Source organism: Pipra filicauda, unplaced genomic scaffold (assembly GCF_003945595.2).
Source record: "Pipra filicauda isolate LSUMZ 115617 unplaced genomic scaffold, ASM394559v2 scaffold68_size4259465_pilon, whole genome shotgun sequence".
Taxonomy (NCBI): Eukaryota; Metazoa; Chordata; class Aves; order Passeriformes; family Pipridae; genus Pipra; species Pipra filicauda.
Window position 1 is genome coordinate 522,209 of NW_024104853.1, and position 21,996 is coordinate 544,204.

Below are 21,996 nucleotides of genomic sequence, written 5' to 3' on the forward strand. Positions count from 1 at the left end.
TTTAGTCTGAATGAAATTTGAATTAATACCTTTTTCCTCCTTATTGTGATTGTAATTTTTAATGTGTCCTGTAGAAGAGAAAGCCTTTCTAAATATCCAAAATAATCCTCCTCCAAACCTCAATTTTTCTTACTTACTGGTATTGAGTTATTTTCCGTTTCAAGCAGTTTTCAACCAGAAAACTACATTAGTAGCTATACCAAGATTATTAGTCTAATGGTTTCAATCCCAGTTTCACAGAATAGGATTTGCTTATTTGTCTACAGTGAGAAACCTCTACTCCAGGTGTGTTTGTCTAACATCTCCTTAACCCGTCTCCTTCATAAATGACTGTGAAGAGCAAAGAGTTGCAGTGCAATGTCTTCTTAAGGTTTCTGACTCAGGAATTTTCTGTAGTGCCAGTGTGGGGATCAACTCCCTCCACCTCAACTACATGCTTCACCCCAAGGGAATGTTCACCTGGTGCAGTGGGACATGAAGAGGAACTGTATGCTCAGCTGCCAGCTGCTCTTCCATGGTTGTGCAGTGTGTGTCCTGGGCAGAGTGGACTTTTACAACTGGCCTTCGAACCTCAGCCAAATTATGTGAACCAGCTTGCTCTACAGTAGTAGTGTTGCTACAGTTGAAGACCAAAGAATAAGCTTCCTGATTCTCTTGTGCCTATTTGAACCTGCAGTTCTTTGTTTAGACTTGTGTCTGGGTAATGCACGCATTGACAGTGAAAAACAATTTTTGTGTCTTCCAGTACTCAATCTGCAGTGAGCCTTTAATTGAATTATCCAACCCAGGTGCCAGTGGGTCCTTATTTTTTGTAACTAGAGATGACGAGTTCATCATCAAAACAGTTCAACACAAAGAGGCTGAGTTTCTTCAGAAGCTCTTGCCAGGTTATTATATGGTAAGTAATTGAAGACTGTATTTTACTTGTATTTCTTCTGTTTCATGTCACACTTCTTAAGATTCAGTTTCATTTGTCTTGTAAACTTTCATTGGTTTTATCTGTATTTTTTGTAATATTTTTGATATTTTTACGTGCCTTTCAACTTTGTGCCCCAAACACCCAACAGAAAGAATAGATGTAAATCAAGAATATATTTAAGATAAGAATTGCTGTTCTTTTAGCATTCAAGATGAAGAGGAATGTCATCATCTGATTTGATACCAAACTTTACTTCTAATAAGCTAGTAACAAATAAAGGTTTCTAGATTTCTAATTCCATTTTTTTTCTCCATTTTGTATTTGTCTACCCTCTGCATTTCACTCAGAGTGGACAAAGAAACTAGACCGGTCAGTTTCACTTTTGTTCCAAACTACTTCTGATTTCCATTTGTCTAAGTTTTACTTGGCTCCCTGCCAAGTCCCAGACCCAACACCAAAATACCTGCAGCACAGTGCTAAGGAAAAAAAAAAAAAAAAACCACGAAAAAAACCAAACTAGCCAAACCTATATGAAAATAAATGTATTTATGTTATATACAACTATATACAGTTGAAATCCATGCACAACTCCAAGGAAAAGGGAAACGGAAGGGGGAAGGAAAAGGGAACAAAAACAAAATAAAATATACAGGATCAATAACCCTCACACTCCTGCGGAAACAACTCGGTGATTTTGCACTAACCCTCAGTGTGTAAAGCCTCATGGAGACAAGGTTTCTGTTTTTCAAATAATGAGAACTACATTTGACCCAAACTTCTTCCAGCAGGTAGAATGCAAAGGTTGTTCAGATCAGATTAAATAAATTAAGTCTTTGGGATGCTTTTAGGTTTGGCCTAGTCTACACTTTGATAGTATGTGAGAAAGAGAAACCTGGCATCAATCTAGTTACTGCTCTGCTCTTGGCATATATAAGTTCCTGGGAAAATGGCAGTGTTTATGCTAGCTTTCTGAAATAGAGACCCACAAAGCAGATCAACTAGTCTAAGAAACTGTGCTGAATAAAAAGTCATACACAGTTTTCTTGAAGTTTGTTAATGTCCTTTGCTATGAAAAAACCCCTTTCTTAAGCATGGAAGTTTACTGAAAATAGACCTATCTAACAATATCTCTTTTGTTTTAGAATCTGAACCAGAATCCAAGGACTCTTCTACCTAAATTTTATGGGCTGTACTGCGTTCAGTCAGGAGGCATTAATATTAGAATTGTTGTCATGAACAATGTTTTGCCACGAGCCTTGAAAATGCATCTCACATACGACTTGAAAGGCTCCACATACAAACGGAGAGCATCAAGAAAAGAGAGGGAGAAGTCCAACCCTACATTCAAAGACTTGGATTTCTTGCAAGATATACATGAAGGGTTGTATTTTGACTCTGAAATGCACAGTGCACTAATGAAAACGCTACAGCGGGACTGTCGAGTAAGTAAAAATTATTGACTATTTAATTTTCTGTGTTTACATCTGCTCTAGATTTACCTTGGCAAAACACAGAACAGACCATGGCTCTGTATGTTGCTTACTCCATTTGTTTTCCATGCTATTCAATGAGGGAAAACTATGGATGTCAGACCACTGTTGAAGCCTGTATTTTAGTTGAGCTTTTGGCATCTCAGATCATAGAATCATAGAACGGAATGTCCCCATATTTCTTGAACACCAACAGGCCAGGGGCCACGAGCACTTCCCTGGGAAACTTCTTCCAGTGTTTGACCACCCTCTCACTACAGAATTTTTTCCTAATACCCAATCTGAACTTCCCCAATGCAGCTTAAAGCTGTTCCCTTGCACTCTATCACCAGGCACCAGAGATCAGCACCACCCTTTCTACCACTCTCATAGGAAGTTGTAGACAGTAATGAGTCCCCCCACCTAGTCTTCTCTAAGCTGAGCAAATCTAATATCTTCATCTGCTCCTCACAATTCATGCCCTGTAGTCCTTTTACCATCTTTGTTGCCTCCTTTGGACAGGTATCCTTACACTGTAGAGCCCAAAACTGCACACAGTACTTGAGGTGAGTCTGCACCAGTGCCGAGTGTAGTAGGACAATCACCTCTTTCAAACCAGTTGGATGCACTGTGCTTAATGCACCCCAGGATACAGTTGGCCGTTTTGGCCACCAGAGCACATTGAATTTATTTTCTAGCACAACCCCAAGTTCCAGAGCTGTCCTCCTATTTCTCTGTATGTCCAGGATTGCACTGATCCACCTGTAGAAACAGAGATTAACACAGGAACGAAGTCCAGTAGATATTATGATTATAATGATGATGATGATTTCCACTAATTTGGAGATTTTAATTATTTTTTCCTGAGGCACAATTAGCCCTGTGGTACCATTGTTATGTATGATAATCTGTATGTAGAGCTGCAAGCTTAGTACCCCTTCAGTAAATTGGCCTCTTTGTAAGTTAAGAAGAGCTAGGAATGAGAAGGCAGGCCTAGTGGCAGCAGTCTTATTTCTGGAGCAAAGTAATTTTTTCCTCAGCTGAAAGCCAGTGCTTAGTGTTCGCATAACATTTGCAAGGCAGAAGAGGGATACATACCATTGCTCCTTGAGAGGACCTTGGTGAATGGAATCAGTTCCTGTTATGACAGAAAGAATTGTTGTAAAATGGGTTTCTTCTCTGTAGCAAAGGTACGAAAACATAAATTAGGAAAAGGGGGAGTTATCCAGGTTTCTGATTTTCCCGAGGTTCATAGGGTTGTGAAGAATAAAAAGTGGCTTTGTCTGAGGGGAATCTTAAGAGTTTCATAATAAAAAATCAGAATGGGTGGGCTGAACTCAACACAGAAAAGGCATCCCGAATATCAGTTTGTTGTTCGCTGCCACCTGTGGTACAAGATGGAAAGCATTGCTTTTGTACATGACTAGCATATTTTGTTTAATTATCACAGAAGTCTGCAATGCCTGGTGATTGGTTTGTAAAGCTGGGTGACCTAATGTTCAGCTACATATTCAGTGTGAGACATTTATCTAACACCACACATTGTTCTTTCTGTAGCTTTTTTGAGTATTTCCTGAGCTCCTGCCACGTGTGATAATGCAGAATGCATCAGTATGTCACATCTGAGGATATGGATGCCCTTTTGTGCATCCCCCACTTGTCCAAGGTTTCTTACCCAGTCAAAGCCTGGGGGAATCTATTATATAGAAAATAATAAACGGAATCTAAAAGAGAGAACTGGGCTGAAAAATAAAATCAAAAATCAGTCATTTATTTGTTACATAAAAGGGACTCTTACTAGTTCTTTGAAAGTCTGGGGAAATTCTTCCTACATGTTATTTCAGTGCTGAACTAATATAATTTTTTTCAGTGTGTAATCTTAGGTTAACAACTCTGAAGTTAGTCTAGAGTTCGTCAAGGCCCAGTTAAATTTTAAAATTATTAAAAGAAAAAAAGGAAATTATAGTAACCAGTATCTATACATAAATACACATACATACATTGAAGTATATGTCTGTGTGTATCTGTAGATATACATACACATACTGGAAGTTATAAGTATGTAAAAAAATTAACTTTTTTTCTATTCAAATAAGTTTTACTCAGTGTTATAAAACAAAGGGAGCAGACACTGCTATTTTTCATATAGCTGAATTTGTTCAACAAATGAAGTTGGATCTGACTACCTGCCTTGTACTTCCGCCTTTAGAAAGAGATATTCCATCCATTTTGTGAAAGGGACTGTCTTGCCACTGTTTTTTACTGCCCACATGGCATTTGGATGGCTGCTCAGTGTGAGTGATAACTAATTAGCTTTTCAAGGCTTAAAAACTTGTCATCTCTTTTTACTCTGTGGTGGGTTGACCTTGCCTGGACATCAGGTGCCTACCAAGCCGCTCTATCACTCCCTTTCCCAGCTGGACAGGGGAGAGAAAAAATAAGATGGAAAACAACTCAGAAGTTGAGATAAGGCAGTTTGATAAAGCTAAAGTGAAAGTTTGTGTCCACACAAGCAAAGAGAAAAAAAAAATTGGTTTATTCTCTACTTCCCATCACCAAGCGATGTTCAGCCAGTTTCTGGGAAGCAGGGCTTCAACACATGTAGCTGTTGCTCTGGAGGGCAAACACTGTAAATAATAAATGCCTCCCCTTCCTCCTTCTTTCCTTAGCTTTTATATCTGAGCCAACGTCATATGGTATGGAATATTCCTTTGGTTAAATTGGGTCAGCTGGTCTTGTTGTGTCCCCTCCCAGGATTTTGCCCACCCCCAGTCCTTGGTGGGGGGGAATGCTGGAGAGATAGCACTGATGCTGTGCCAGTGCTGCTCAGCAGGAGCCAAAACGCTGGTGTGTTATCAACAGCTTTCTAGGTACCAGTGCAAAGCACAGCACTGTGAGGGCTCCTGTGGAAAAATTAACTCCATTTCAGCCAGACTCAATACAATCTCCACCCTTTATCCCATATGTTGCATTCCAGATTAAGCTATGAACTGCCCAGAGTGGTTACATTTTTTATTTAAGACTTTTCAAAAGCCTTTTGGTTCATTATAACTTCTAATTAGCATCCACAGAAAAAGTCACACACTCTTCTCTACGAGAAATTCTTTTTAATTTAGTGAGAAAAATAAGATATTTTGGCAAAAGGTTTTTAAAGGCATTAAAACACAACCAAGAAAAAAGCATTTCACTAAAACATTCAGCACAAAGACCCATTCCACAGGAAACATCCACTAAAACAATCCATACAATAGCTTTAGTAAAACACAGTTCATTGGTTTTAAGTTACCCACAAGAGAAGGAAAAGAGTAAAAGAAACCTTATTAAAAGGTAAAGAAAGAGAGGAGAGAAAGGAAAGGAAAAAATGGTTACCAACAGGATTCAATGATTCACATGGTGCTGGCTGGAGAGGGAGAAGAGAGAGGAGAAGAAGAGGGAGACTGCATGGAGTCTCATGTATTTATAGAGTTCAGTTTTCCTCCCAGGCAGAATATGCGGTCAGTGCCTTCCAGGCCAGAGTGAGTTGTGCTGTAGCCAGTCACAAGCTGCAGGGGTGTGGTGTGGTGGGGCTACCAGGCAGCTCTGCCTTGACTGACAGTCTGGCTGCAGGGCCTGCAGCTCTACCGTGTGCTCTGCGTGGGCTGCAGGACTTGCCTTCTGACTCTGCCCTGTGCTCTCAGCACAAGCCTGATGTGCAGGCCTTACCATGGGCTGGCAAGTCCAGGCCCAGCCCTTCCCCACATGCACACACACACTCACAGTGAGTTGGTTCTGACCCATATCAATAATTCAGTGAGATTCAGATCCAGAATCTCACACCGTATCATTTGCATCATACTCAGTCCTCACATAAGTTATATATCTTCTAACTTTTCCATTGTGTTTATTTCTCAGTACAGAAATCCCTTCTTACCAACTACAACTTAAACTGTATCCTTAAGCCATCTTTATACCCAAAATACAGATTTGTGCATTTTCATTAACTACTATCCCCCATCCTATTACATATGGATATTATTTTCCCATTTTGTGGGCTTCCTCCACCTCTCCAGATCCATTATTTGAGCTCCATTCCTCAGGATGGGTGTTCAGGACAGGAAACGCAGCACAATCGATTAGTGAGCACCAATGCCAGCCTGGTTTGGGTCATTGTTACCTACTCCTTGCTCCTCAGAAAATTCACTCTGAGTCAGTTTATATCATTCCTGTTACTTTATGTCCTGCAACATACAAATTACTTCACAGATTATTTTCCCCCCAAGGTTAAGTCTCCTTGAGGCACACACCCAGTCACCCAATCCCTCTGCATTATCCACCAAGTACACCCTGGTCCCTGAGCAGAGACAATCCCACAGATGGGTTTGCTTTTTCCCATGGGAGAAGAAACCCATACCAACCTCCCCAGCCACTTCCCCATTTATAGTACAGGGACCTTATTTCCTCCCACAGTGTGTAGGGGTTTGGTTTGGGCACGACCGGGACGGTTGGGAGATCAGCTAAATTTGCATCCCAATGCTTCTGTGCCCCATTGCCTAACACTCCTAACATAGTCTTCAACAGTCCGTTATACCTCTCAGTCTTCCCAGAGGCTTGTGCATTGGCATTTGTGCACTTGTTTCTAAGAAATGCTTATTTTGTGAGTCAGTCTCTTATTTTGTGTTGATTTGATATAGCTCCTTATGTTGAAGAGTAATTATTGATTTGTTGTAAAATCAGCTTCTTTCTGTTAATTCCTATGTCCTTTTTCCAAAATGCTTGTAGGAGAAGAAATTCTTCCTTGCATGGTTATCCTTTCACTACTTGCATGTCATAAACTTGTAAATTTTTGTTTTTAGTTTTTCTTGACCCTTTTATGAAAATAACCCACTGACTTTTTTGCATGTTGTTTTGAATGGATAACAATGTGAATGCAGATTTCTCTGTCGGATAGTGTGTGGCTTGGGTTGGCTGCATGTAAAATAAAAATGACATTTCATAGCAGAAATACTTGTTTTGCTCTGTTAGTCACTGGTTGAGATAGTGGAGTATAGCTATATCTAAGATGATTCACAGAACGCTTTAACATCTGATTGGCTCTAAGAAAAGAAAATCTGAGGCATAGAGTTATTTTTTCATGTTCTGAAATGGTATACTTTCTGATGCCATTTTGCTGGGGTTTTTATGTAGTATGAAAGCAAAATAGTGCATAAGGCTTAAATCTATGAGTGACACTTGCCATCTGGAAGTTGTCAGAGCAACTGAAGTCAGCCTTGCCAGCAGTACTTGGTGACTAAGTGACAATGTTGTGTTAACAGAATCTGTGGAGCTAGTTAAATAACACCTATGTAAATACAAATGAGGTGAACAATTTAATGTCAGGTTGATGAACTGAAGGTTTACTTGTCGTTATCAAATGCAACACTTTCTTGTTAGTACACAGCATGATTAAGACTATATTGCTGAAATCTCATAGTGCCATTTTGCTAGCAAGGTACATTTTAGGGTGGTTACATGAGCACAGATTCAATTTCTCTCACTTTAACTACAAAAGTAGTGTATTTCTGGTAGTTAATGTCAATTTCTAGTGATTTCACATAGATGGCATCAGGTGTTTTACAGGTCTTTCTCCTTTTGCTATGAATACTTTTGCTATGTAATACTGTGATTTATTTGAGTGGTTTTTTTCATTAGAATAGGTTATTTTGGTGCCTTTGTAGCAAAACTTGCTGCATCTTAAAAGCAGTTCTTTCTAAAGTTGTCAAAGGTATCTCCAAGTAAACCTTGGCGTGGGAAAAAGCTTGTGCTTTTTTTATGTTCTCGTAGAATGCTGCATGCCCAGAAATGTCTTGATGTGCTGCATTTTGTAACTTGTCCTCGGCAAACCAGATTGGTTTTTACAACTGTGTGTGGAAAACGTTACCTACACATTTTAAAATTTTCACAATTTGGTATTTTAAATATTCATGAAGATACATATGTGAGAACCCTTCAGATATATTCAGCTGGAAATCCCACAGATTAAGTAAAATTCTGTCTTAATACAGGCTGAGAGTTTGACACAAAGTAAGTTTTTGTTGAGTGCTGATTCCTCCTTGTTATTCTGGTAATTATTTCTTACCAGAATTTTCATCAGAAACAGATGGGGAGTGATACATGCTTTGATGTGTTCAAAAAGGTGCATTTGCATAAGGAGTGGTTGGTTTGGTTATCAAATTTCTAAGGGGAAGGCATCAGAACTGTACATCAAACCTGTAGGCAGACAGAGGGCCACATCATGTTATAATATCTTAAAGAGACTTTGTTGAACAGGACTGTCCTACCTCTGAGTAGGGCCATGAACAGACTGTCTGGGGGGCAAGGGCTACAGTTCATATGCTACATGCTATTTGTAAGAATCTGTAGTGCAGTTAATCCATTGGATGTGCAGATGTTTCAGTCTCATGAACTAGAATAACAAAATAGCTACTTGTTCTTATGATGCTTTTTAGTAATCCTATGACAAAGTCATAAATTGTCAAAGAACAGTCCATTGTATTGTACAAGTATTATGAGTTTAGGTGGCAATGGTGAATTGATGCAGTCAGAAAGATTAATTTTATCACATAAGAGGTCCCCGGGGAAGAAGGAGCAGCACATTACACCACAGCCTTCCATGAAGTTACATCCAGTCCTAGACTTAGGTTATCTAATTAGTGCAGTAAAATCATGTCTCTAATGTGATCTAATTCAAAAGGCAGTAAGGAATAGGTTGAAGACAGAGGTGTCAGCAGTAGTTTATAACTGTAAAATAAAAATAGCAGTAGTTTTTCCAGGCCTGACTAGGTGCTGTAGTCTGGCTTTGCATAGACAGTGTTGCTTACTGTACTACTAAGGTGTTATTTTTCAGCTTACCCACAATCTGCTTTCAGTATTTGATGGCAAACATTCGCTATTTCCTTTTTTTTAAGAAATTCTGAGTAAAGGGTAGCAAAAGTAAGCAGTAAAGAAAATTCTAGAACTTTTTGGCACCAAGTGCCTTTGTACCTGTTAGCCATGCTGTTTTTGCAATTTATGATCATAAACAAGGAAGTTACTAGCCACCAACATTCCCACACAATGCACAGTACAATTTTAGGATCTTATTGTATGGTAATTTCGAATACATATTTTTGTTGTGGCTGAAATCCTGTGTGAGATCTGTCATCAGAAGGTGCTGTGGGAGTACCAAGGGGATACATTAACAGCCTTTTTCTTGTTCCATTTCAACTAACCTGCCACAGCGCAGAATTACTTTGATCAAGAACAAACATACCACGTCTTCTAAAGTCACCCCTTGTGTTTGGAAATCACAATGAGGCTCTGCCTTTCTGCACTTGGATTACAGTGTGTTATGTTGTGTTTCTTCACTATTCTGGTTATCTGAGCAATGAGGCTTTTTGCTACAATTAGGGTTAGTGGTGTATAAACCTTATGGTAAGATATACAGATCAACTGATTTAGTATGCATCCATACTAAGTTAATGATTTACTGCCAATTATATTTTAAACCTGTGGAGGTGCTGAAACTGCCCTTTTTTTTTTTTTTCATAAGAGAAGGAATGTTTCTACTTAACCATCTCAGTGTTTTGTATAAAAATATTTGTACTTGGATAATCTTCATCAAAATTACATACCTGGACTTAGTGATCTGTCATTTCTGCAAAATCACATTTTGTTCTTGTTCATGTAAAAATATGTACTGTTGCCTCTTGATTCTGTACCACAAATTACATTACCATTATCTTAGGACATGATGTGTCAAAATGTACCATGAATCATTGCTCAGCTGCATGAGGTAAAGAAGAGGTGAGTGGCACAGCAATATCCCTCCTGGTTTTTACTAGCTTTTCTCCCTCCACTTAGCACTGCTGTTATGTAAGACAGTATTTAACACAGCTGCTGTCTGCAAACAGTTTGGTTATATTACTAGATGTGATCACAGCTTGTTTTAGTTCATGTTTAGGCATTGACTTGAACTGTATTTTGCCTTTCAATGGCAGCATCCCAGACTTCATAACAGTGTAGCTGACTTGAAACTCTTGACAGTACAGGTGTATGAGAAAAGAAAGGGGACTTGCCTACTGATAGAGACAAAAATGGTTGGTAGAGCTAGAAGAGAAGGCTGGTTAATTAAGTCATACTTCAGAAGTAAAACTTGTGTTTGAGTTTAGATAGGCCATATTTAGCCTAATTGGGAAGTGCATGATTTTTGTACTCATATCCCATCAGCTGTTAATGAGAGGGTGGGAGCAAATGCTTTTTTGACACTTGAAAGTTCTCAAAGAACACACTCTCTTTAAAGAGAAGGTGTTTTAAACAGAAGGTGGAAAAGAGATAGAGAGTAATATAGGCAAAATGCTCAGTAAGGTCTGGAACATGCATTAGAGATTACTTTAAAAAGTCTGTACTTCATAAGTATATGATGGAACTATTAATTGATTATTTGCTATCAACAAAAAGGTGCTGCCTAGAATTATCTTCCTTGTCTACAAAATAATATCAGGTTGCATTTCAGCTATGCATCTTTTTTTTGCACTTATAACAAGAACATTGAGCTAAATAGATAACTAGCACTATGACTTGTGTGGGATAGTAAAGGATTTTTAACTATAATTTCACACATTTTCCTAACAAGACAAGCTTGTGTCTTGAAGGTATGATTTTGCTTAGGTTTGCAAAATGCTGCTGTGTAACTCTTCTTTTTTTCAGTATAGCCTTTTTTTCTTTGTCCGTAGGTTCTAGAAAGTTTTAAGATCATGGATTACAGTCTGCTACTGGGAATCCACATACTGAACAGTGACACGAAGGAAAAAGAGGAAGAGGGTTCCCAAAGTGCAGCAGACACAAAACGTCATGGAGGGCAGAAAGTTCTCTATTCCACAGCTATGGAGTCTATACAGGGCCCTGGGAAGTCGGGGGACTCTGTCACCACAGAGACAACAAACACGTAAGTGCCATAACCTGCTCTTAAGGTTACTATTAAAACTATTACAGGCAAAACATTCATGAGTACACTGCATTTCAGAAATTGAAAGATTGAGCTTTTTTGTTTGTTTTCCAAAAGGTGCATCATCAAGATTTGCCATAGAGCATGAAATTAAGGTGTTGATTAATAGATTAATCATCTTTAAATACACGATAGCAAATTTGGTTAGTTCAGAGTGACTTATGTATGCACAAATGCATTCTTTTGTAAAAGAGATGTTATAAGACAGCTATTACAAGAGTCCCTACTATAATCTAATTTTAATTGGAAGCAGCATGGTGAGACATAAGCAAAAATTATTTGTTCACATTGACATGGATGTTCCTACAGTGTCATTTTCATCTTGAAGTAGTATGCTTAATACATAGAACGGTATCTTCAGCCACTGAAGTGCAGTCATATATGATATTTCCTGAGATTAAGAACTGCTGCTTTCATCTTATTTTTCTGTCTAGTAAAAAGTGCAGTAGAAATTTGATTATATAAACAATAGTTATTCTATTTCCCTCATAATATATTAAGTGCTAGTAAGAGCATTATCTTCACCATTCAGCATTGTATATAATCATTCCTTCATTATAATGAGAATTTAATTTTAAATTCAGGATCTACTTTTCTCCTGTGTAGGTAAATACCAACTAATGATATAGAAACGTGCTTAAACCCACAGCAAACAAATGGGAAAATTATGATATTTAGCATTCGTAGAGAGTTTTCAGATGTTCAGAGTTCTAGAATATAAATTAGACAGAGCTTTATTTCACTCAGTTTTTACAGCTCACTCACATTCACACAGAAGATGGTCAATGCTATGGTGCATCGTATGGTGGTAGAGGTGTTGTGTTGGCAGTTTTGAGGGGTGTTGGGAAAGTTGATTATATAGGTCATTCCAGAAAGTGTTCATACATGGAAACCCACCCTGCACTCCACATCACTTGAGCTAATATAGATCATATATAATATATACACATATCCTGAGAAGTGTAGTGAAAGCCTACTGCAGCAGTAGAGTCTTTCCTGGGCTCCTTGCACTATCTCCTCTCTCATATTGACATAACTACTACTGGGACAAACCTCACTTAGGTGGATGAAACTAAGCCTAGATCTTACAGAAAAGACCCTTAGGTCAGTCTCCTGCTGTGGTTCATTGTAAGGCTATATAAAGAAGAGGATGAGAATGGATACCCAGCAGCAATAACTGCTGCTAGCACTGTGTTTAATTTCTAGTCATAACTTCCAGGAAAAGCTGACAGAGTATCGTTTTGTTAACTGTTTAACACTTCTGAATGTCTGACCAGTTAAGTGAGCTGGAGTTCATGGTAATGGGATTTTACAGTAAGTTAAACTTCACTGATTCTTACAAGGTTTCCTTTATGCCTAGAATAATAAAAAATGTGTTTCCCTCTCCCCTACTGCCCACCCCTACTCCCACCACACCCTGCTACCACCTCACCCCACCCCCCTTCCTATGCCAAAAAAAGAGAAGGTTTAATAGTTGGTAACCAAGCCTCTCTTGTTGCTTTAGTGGCAGAATGGGGAAAATACTCTCAACTATATCTTTGATAGCTGCTTTAGTTTTTTGTTTCTCAAACTGCTAAAAATAGGTACTGCATGAGCTGCATCCTCAATCACTTTTACTTCTGGTTTTGTAGTGGACTCGTGAATGTGAACAAAACTGAAAATTGGATTTCTGGTTCTAAAACAATGGACCCTTTTTTCTAGGTGGTGGAGTAGGAAGACAGGGTCTTAGGATGAACATTCTTGTTCTTTAAGGTCATGGCTGAGAGAATACACTGGACCGACTGGAGGCCCATGTAGTTAGGATACTCAGCTTGATGCTGTTGCTTTTTCTGTCACTGATCTGTCTGTAAAGAAATTTTGGAAAAGCACATTAATACATAATTTACATAATTAATATATAATCTAACTAGGTTTTTTTTCTATTTCTCTTAGAATGGGAGGTATTCCTGCAAAAAACCATAAAGGAGAAAAGCTGCTTCTATTTATGGGTATTATTGATATTCTCCAGTCTTATAGGTAAGTTGAATTTTGAGTTTTCATTGAATAAGCTATTCTGAAGTTACTTATAAATGTGAAAATTTTACAAAGCAGTTCTGATTTTGTTTTTACATGCTTAGGTTAATGAAGAAACTGGAACATTCTTGGAAAGCTCTTGTTTATGATGGGGTAAGTAGATTTCATTATTTTTTAAATTGCTAATATTTTAGCTAATGGAACTTTGATTTATATTAACCAGAAAAAAGCTAGCTCTGGTATATTTGTAGTCTAACATCACCATGTGGTTTGGGCTGTTTCTGAAATCTTCCCAATACATGTTCTGATTTTATTTGTTGAGCTTTCAAAAAAACAACTAATATTATCAGCTTGTCCTTATAACTTACATAAGACCAGCCACTTAGCAGGACATTGATGGATCTGTAACTGAAAAATACACATTGTGTGAAAAAACACATTTCAAATACTTGGAAGATTTTGCAGAATATACCTGTATAATTCATAACTCATTATTTCATAAATTGAATACCTAAAAATAGTTCTAGAAAAATCAACCTTTAAAAGGGAAAAATTGTTATGATTCACTAGTTTTGCGTATGCCTGAAATGTATAATACAGTTCACCTGAGATGTCCAGCTTCTTTCTTGACACTTTGCTTGTGATTTACTTATGGAAAATGTGACTGAGACCTTTTTCAATTTCACAGGACACTGTTTCAGTTCACCGACCAAGTTTTTATGCAGACAGATTTTTAAAGTTTATGAGCACAAGGGTTTTCAAGAAAGTCCAAGGTAAGCAAGTAGTGATTTTACTCCTTTAGATATTTTTATTATTATTACTATATAACGCTCCTGCCTTGGCAATAAAATAAGCCTTTCTTCAACATCACGTAGCATTTTCATAACTCCAGTGAAGAAACTAAATTTGGGATAATCAGTTGGGATTATACTCTAATAGTAAAATTACAGAGAATTATTTGCTATGTATTTTTGTCACATCTGGGGCATCTGAAGGTAAAAGAGGTTCCTATATATTAGCATTGATATAAAGATAAATAAGTTTTATGATCTAATGATATGTCCAATCCTCAATCTGGTATTTGTAGGAATGTCTACATTGATTTTAATTTATTTAATTTGCAAAAATAAAGATTTTTTACATGCTACTGTCAGCATGTTTCAAAAATTAAGTATTCTTCCCTTTAATGTGCATTTTTCCTGTGTTTTATGAAGGAAAAAATATCCAAAGTTGGATATTAATAAAATCTCTTGTCTTTATCACTATCAACCATTTCTAGTTTCCCCCTCTGCCGCGGTCCGAAAGGGGGAAGGGGCCGTGGCACAGCACGGGTTCAGGAGACAAGGTAGGGTGCAGGTAGAATGCTTTATTCAAGCGTGCACGGAATTCTTTTTCAGCTCCGGCAGGGAAAGGGCCAGAACATGGGGTGGTGCATGAAACAGACAAGAGGGGAAACAAATCAGGATAGGGACACAGGCAAAAGGGGGAGGAACGTAGGAGGAACCGGGGAAGGAAAGGGGAATGGAGGCTGTCCCTTCTCTGCAGCCTCTCCAGCCAATCAGCAGGGAAGCAGGGAAGTGGATAAGCCTGGGCATGCCCGGGAGATACAAATTCTGGGGAAACATGCAATGTGTATATACATAATAACTGTAAAGTCTGTATCATAAAGTCCTTTCAATTGCTGTACATCTTTTTCCACTTCTGAAATTGTTCCCATTCTGATTCCTAGTCCTTCAAACTCCTCCATTTCTCCTTCCTTCATCTTTTAATTAATTCCCAAGGGTAAGATACATATGACTGTTACCTACTTACAGGGTGATGTGTACTGGATGCCAGGTGACCACCGAGCCACTCTATCACTCCCCCTCCTCAAATGGACGGGGGGGAAAAATTATAACAAAAGGCTCTTGGGTCCAAATAGGGACAGGGGGAAATCACTCACCAATTGCTGTCACAGGTAAAACTGACTTAACTAAGGGAAATTAGTTTTTTACTAATCAACTCTGAGTAGGGTAATAAGAAATAAAACAAAATCTTAAAAACAGCTTCCTCCCCCTCACTTCTTCACAGAGTTCTCTTCCTCTTCCCCCTAAGTGGCACAAACTTTGTCAATGTTAGTCCTTCGATGGCTGAAGTTCTTCACACACTGCTCCAGCGTGGGTCCCACATGGGTTCACAAGTCCCAGCAAACCTTCTCCAGTGTGGGCTCCTTTCTTCTCAGGACCGCAGGTCCTACCAGGAGCCTGCTTCACCATGGGCTCCTCTCCATGTGATCACAGCCTCCTTCATGCATCCACCTGCTGCAGTATGGGCTGCAGATGGATCTTTGCTCCACAATGAACCTCAATGGGCTGCAGGGGGACAGCTGACTCACCATGGTCTGTGCCATGGGCTGCAGAGGAATCCCTGCTCCAGTGCCTGGAACACCTCCTTCCCCTCCTTCTGCACTGACCCTGATGTCTGCAGAGTTGTTGCTCTCATGTATTTTCACTTCTCTCCTCCAGCTGTACACACACACCCCCTGCATCTTAAATACACTATCCCAGAGATGCTACTGCTCTCACTGATGGGCTCAGCTTTGGCCAATGGCAGGTCCCTCTTGGAGCCAGCTGGCATTTGCTGTATCAGATATGGGGGAACCTTCTGGCAGCTTCTCACAGAAGCCAGCCCTGCAGCCCCCTGCCTCTACTACAAAACCTTGCCATTCAAAACCAGTACACAGCGGGGAGAGAAAAAAAAAAAAGCAAAGAGAAACCCACCATTGTTACAGAGGGACATTTCTACCAAGGGTTGTCCAAAGGCTTAAGTCTAAGTCTGTTGATTAAGTCTAAGTCTAACTATTGATTGTCACTTCTCCCAAACAAAATTAATTGATTTCTATAACTTAAAGTAGACCCTGAAATTGTAGATCCTCTTTAGGCTTTGGGAATGGAGGGAAAACTGATCCTATGTAGGTGAGTTCTTGTATGTTGTGTTTTAAACCCAATGGGCATCTGAGCCCCAAACAGACAATCACTCATCCAAGTGGGATGGGGGAGAGATATGGAAGGGTAAAAGTGAGAAAACTCTTAGACTGAGATAAAGATAGTATAATAGGGAGAGCAAAAGCTGTATGTGAAAACAAATTAAATTCAGGAATTCATCCACTCTCATGGGCAGGCAGGTGTTCAGCCATCTCTGGGAAAGCCAGGCTCCATCACATGTAACAGTGACTTAGGAAGACAAATGCCTTAATCGTGAATGTTTACCCCTTCCTCCTATTTACCCCATCTTATATTGCTCAGCCTGATGCCACATGGTCTGAGATATCCCTGTGGTCAGCTGAGGTCAGCTGTTGCGGCTGTGTCCCCTCACAGCTTCTTGTGCACATCCATCTCTTCACTGGCAAGGCAGTGTGAGATACAAGCACTGCTCAGCAATAACTAAAACCTTCATGTGCTGCTAATACTGTTTTTGTCACAAATTCAAGACACAGAACCACAGAGCTACTATGAAGGGAATTAAGTCTGTCTCAGCCAAAACCAGTGCACTGTTTTAAGAGTCCAAACTGCCTACCATGTAGGCATATGAAGTTAGAGTTCAGCAAAAAATACTGGAGAAATAGCTATCACATTTTGTTTCTTGATTCCAAACTGCAACAAACAAATAAATGTTGTCTTATCCCCATGGAATAAGCAGTAGGGATATTTTTTCATAATCTGGGTACAACTACAAAGCAAACCAACAGAATTAGCAAGCGCTCAGGAACAGATTTATTTTCAGCCTTGCTGCATTTAGCCTGACTTTGATAATTAACAGGGGAAAATTACCTATCATTCAAGAATATGCATCTTGAACATCAGATCACATGTTCATATCTGTCTTGAATTGTAGTTCCTCTGGGCATGATAAGTTTATTCATACTGCACAAAAAAAAATAAAAATCAAAGTTTAGAGACTCACCTTGATACAGGATACTTCTTCCATCAAAAGTTCAGATGAGGTTTTCTTTTCACTTAAATTTTTACCACTGTAAATCAGTATTTTTCAGGCTGTACTGGCCTTTGTTGCCTGCATGTTGCCTAAGGATAATAACACTTTTCTATAGATCAGTTGAATTTGTGAAACTCTCACCCTGTCCATGAAAACCAGTGTTAGAGACATGGCAGAATAGAATAGCATACATGATTATATCTAAAAGTTCAAGAAAGAAGAGAGAAAACTGATAGTGCAGCAAGAAAGCAGAACTGTATGTGATAAATATTTTGTGAAATACTAAATAAGAAAAAGAATAGAATAGATGGATTAAAGAAGAGAGCTGAGAGTAACTGTACTAAAAAAAAATTAAGATATTTTAAGTAAAGTGAAGGAATCTTCAGAAAAAAAGGAGAGAATTTTAATTAACCCTAAGTAGTGATTCCCTATATGCATGATATGTTATGACCACTTTTTAGGAAAATAAGTCTTTTGGGGAGTCTTATAAATATTAATGAATTGATGGATAATTTCTCTATGAGTTGATCAAGCTACTGAAAGTAAATTCAGTCTGAAGCATTGCAAGTGCAGAGAAGGATGGTGATGAGGAACAAAAGAGGCCCTGAAAAGCTTGAGAAGTGTACTCATGGGAACCTCATGAGGTTCAACAAAGGCAGCTGCAAGGTGCTGCACTGGATCAGGGCAACCCTCTTTGTCAATACAGTCTGAGGGCAACCCCCTTTATCAATACAGTCTGGGGGATGAACAGATTGAGAGCAACCCTGCAGAAAAGGACTTGAAGGTGCTGGTGAATGAGAGGCTGGGCATGACCTGGCAATGTGCACTTGCAGCCCAGAAAGCCACTTGTATACTGGGCTGCATCAAAAGTAACGTGGTCAGCAGGTTGAGGAAGGTGTTTCTGCCCCTCTGCTCTGGTCTGGTGAGACCCTACCTGGAGTGCTGCACCCAGCTCTGGGGTCCCCAGAACAGGAAGGACATTGACCTGTTGGAGCGGGTCCAGAGGAGGCCCCCAAGATGATTAGAAGGATGGAGCACCTCTTCTGTAAAATCACGCTAGGTGTTTGTGCTGGTTTAAGAGTTAACCAGCAGGGGAAATGAACTCAACTCAAAGGAGAGATTATAAGTCAGAATAACAATTTACTAAAATAATACAGTAAGTACAATCATACAAACAAACAATTGGTCTTAACCCACAAAACCCAAATGTATAACCCAGTACCCTGAGGCATGAACAAAGTGGTGTTCCTTGGACCCCACTTGAGTCCAAAGTAAAGGGAGAGGGGAAGAACCTGCTGGTGGGAGAGCGGTTGCAGTCTGGTCAAAAGTGGTGATTGCAGTCCAGTGATGGTCTAAGTCTGGTTGAGAGTGATAAGCTGCAGCCTTCCTCTGGATCCCACGAGGGTTTGAAAAATGTTCTAAGACTCCAAGATTATATATCCTCCAGTTCAGGCAGAAATGCTCAGTGCTTCCCTCAGGGCGGGGAGTTCCACAAAGGGTGTGAGGACAAGAGCATCCTCCTATCTCACAGGCCTCTTAACACCTAGTTTATAGCCTGAGGAGTCAGGCTCTATGGGCAGAGGGTGCGAATAGTCTATTCACAACAGTTTCTGGGAAATGGCATGGAAGGCTATAGAATACACAGTTTTGGGTTACACCCATGCCATGATGAACTGGTCTCAGTTGTCCTAACTAGGACAGTGTTATTCAGTCCAGAGAAGAGAAGGCTCTGGGGGGACCTTGTAGCAGCATTCCAGTACCTAAAGGAGGCTTACAAGAAGGCTGGAGAGGGACTTTTTACAAGGCCATGTAGTGGCAGGACAAGAGAGAATGGCATTAAGCCGAAGGAGGGTAGATTTAGATTAGATATTAGGAAGAAGTTCTTTACAGTGAGGGTGGTGAGGCGCTGGAATATGTTGCCCAGAGAAACTGGGGATGCTCTGTCCCTGGAATTGTTCAAGGCCAGGCTGGATGGGGCTCTGAGTGGTCTAGTGGAAGGTGTCCCTGCCTGTGTCGATGGGGTTGGAACTAGATGATCTTTAAGATCCCTTCCAACATAAGCCATTCTATAACAACTGTGGAGATGAACTCAGGATGTTTGCAGTAGGGAAGGCTATAGGGAAGACGTAATAAATATATTGGCAAGGCAAAAAGGAGGTTTGATGTGGTCCAGGCTGTTCTTTGGGGAAAAGCTGTTCTAATTACGTGAGCACTGAGGTTCACCTTACAGTAAGGCATACAGATCACCTGTTTTAAATACTGTGCATACATGCTAACTTACTGCTTTACTACCATAATAATTTTTAAACGTGTAGAGGTGATGCTGAAATTGCACCTTCTTTTGTCTTTCTTTCTAATAAGGGCTGTTTGTGCTTACTCTCTAGCAAAGAGTGTTTTCTGACTTTTAAGTTTTTTTATGAAGCAGAGTACTTGACAAATAAATATAAACTGATGGGCTAGAACTATCTAGTTTATAAAGGAACTTGTACTTAAAAATGAATCCTGGTTAGCAGATCCATAATCCTGCTCATGGAACAAGATTTGCTTTAGAGTTGAATGTCAGTATGGAATGGACACTTGGCTCAAATACTACAGGAGGAGTATTGAGCATATGGTATTGTATTAAACTGATAGAAGGTGTTTTTCAAATATTTTTACCAGTATTATACTGGTCTCTTAAGTTTTTCATTAGTTATCTGGAGTGAGAAACAAGTCTATGCGGATAGAGGGAGAACAAAACACGAATGCTAGAACTAAATGAGATTTAAGGGAAAAAGAATGACTACAAGAATGACTATCATAAATTAATGATTTAAGGTTTAAATGCGAAATCCTTTAAAAAAGACTTATTAATATGAAAATATGAAAATAAAAGAATCTGATGTGATAAAACAAAATATGAAACAAAATTCAGCTGAAATGAGGAAGAAGCCTCCTGAGACTCAGTCCTCTTTAAGTAATAGAATAATTTTGCCAGAGAATTGGTAGGAGCTCTGTTGTCTGAGACAATACTCAAAGGAATTCCTCTGCATTTATAAAAAGTAAGGAGTATCTATGCTTTACTACTTGATACTTCTGTCTGTTTGACAAAATAAATACCATATATGTTTCCTCAACATTTGAGTCTTTTTTTTCTAGTTCTGTCTAATTCTGACTGCTAGATTTTTTTCAGTACAAGACACAATCTGTTCTGTATTTGAAAGCTACAATGCACAATTAAAGGATATCATGCCTCATTTTCTCTCTTATCTTAATTGATCTCTCATCTTAATTCATGTCTCATTTTTCCAGGCTATTAACCTGTCTTAATATCCCCCTCTTATTGATCTACTCTGCATACAGGGCTATTAATCTACCCTTATACAAATTAGTGGTTAGAATGCATGATCATTCTTTTATAAAATAAAGAACTGAGAGTGTTCCTGCCTTCAGGAACATCATTTCTAAACTTTGAGTCTGACATTTCAGTTTAAACACTTAAGCACTATTCTGAATCTGTGCTTTTTCCTCTAGTGCGCAGAACAACCCTGCATAAATAACAAGAAAAACTTAAAAAGCAGATTCAGCCTTGGGCAGAGACTAGCTCAGCAGCTATCTACTATGCTCTTTTTTAACAATGTCCTGGAACTATGCATCTGATTTTTTCTTCAGTCTTTAGCCAAGAAGCCTTGGTGCTTTTGATTTTAACTTTGTAGTAAAGCACAGTATAAAGTGTTACAGTGCATTTGAAGTAACCTTGCAGCCAGTCCATGGAGGTCAGCAGCCAAGAGCTGAAAAACATTAGATGAATTAGCTGGCATACTTCTGGAGAAGAACTACAAATGGTCAGTTCCTCGAGTTTAATTCAAAATGCTATTTTAGGTAGGTGGGCCCTGGTACAGGGCCTAAAGGAGATGGTAATTCCTGAATGCACATCCCATCAATGTTTTAGAAATGTTTATAGTGCCCAAAGATGTTTGATATGTGTCTGAAGAGAAAATTCTGCAGTTTCATTATATAGCAGTAGTTCACAGCTCAAGGAAATTATGTAACCTTTCAGAATACTCCAAATGTGTTTTCAGTTTTCTTGTCTTCTTTTTTTTCTGTATCATTCTGTCTGTGATTACATGGTCTGATACTTCATAGAAGTTATTTAACTTAGTGATGTCAGTGACTTGACTTTTATTGTCCTATAATGAGAAGTAAGAAACCCCAGAAAAAGACAAAAGTGATGAAGTAACAATGCCTTTTGCTCTGGTTTTAATATAATGTTTGCTAAGTGGGTTTTTATGTGGTCATGTTCTTCATCTGTATTCAGAAACTAGCTTTTATAGATGGCTTACTTTTCTATATGCTGTTAAAAATGTGCAGGGAGATAAGATGACATAACTCAACACCTGTATTCATTTGGTAATGCAGCTTTAAAGTCTTCACCTTCAAAGAAACGGTGCAATTCCATCACAGCTCTAAAGGCAGCATCACAAGAAGTAGTGTGTGCAGTTAGCCAGGAGTGGAAGGATGGAAAGCGTGGCACTCTTGCTGAAGGACAAAGCTATGCTAGCCTTGATGAAGAAGGTACTATCTCTCAAATCAACAGCCTAAACAATGTGATAACATTCTGATAAATGAGCCCTGGCAGCATG

The 21,996-nt window shown here is 39.0% G+C and overlaps 1 protein-coding gene across 5 annotated transcripts in view; it reads left to right on the plus strand.

The window, feature by feature from the left end:
- Nucleotides 1-21,996, plus strand: part of PIP5K1B (phosphatidylinositol-4-phosphate 5-kinase type 1 beta) — a 103,433-nt gene that overhangs the window by 66,720 nt on the left and 14,717 nt on the right. For 4 of the 5 annotated variants that reach the window (XM_027722372.2, XM_027722373.2, XM_027722369.2 and 1 more), the window contains 8 exons: nt 746-898; nt 2,062-2,361; nt 11,118-11,329; nt 13,322-13,405; nt 13,507-13,555; nt 14,091-14,175; nt 14,682-14,747; nt 21,773-21,928. In XM_027722372.2, the coding sequence (XP_027578173.2) occupies nt 746-898; nt 2,062-2,361; nt 11,118-11,329; nt 13,322-13,405; nt 13,507-13,555; nt 14,091-14,175; nt 14,682-14,747; nt 21,773-21,928 (1,105 nt within the window). The remainder of the gene's footprint in view (nt 1-745; nt 899-2,061; nt 2,362-11,117; nt 11,330-13,321; nt 13,406-13,506; nt 13,556-14,090; nt 14,176-14,681; nt 14,748-21,772; nt 21,929-21,996) is intronic. The other variant, XM_039388812.1, reaches the window with a different exon arrangement.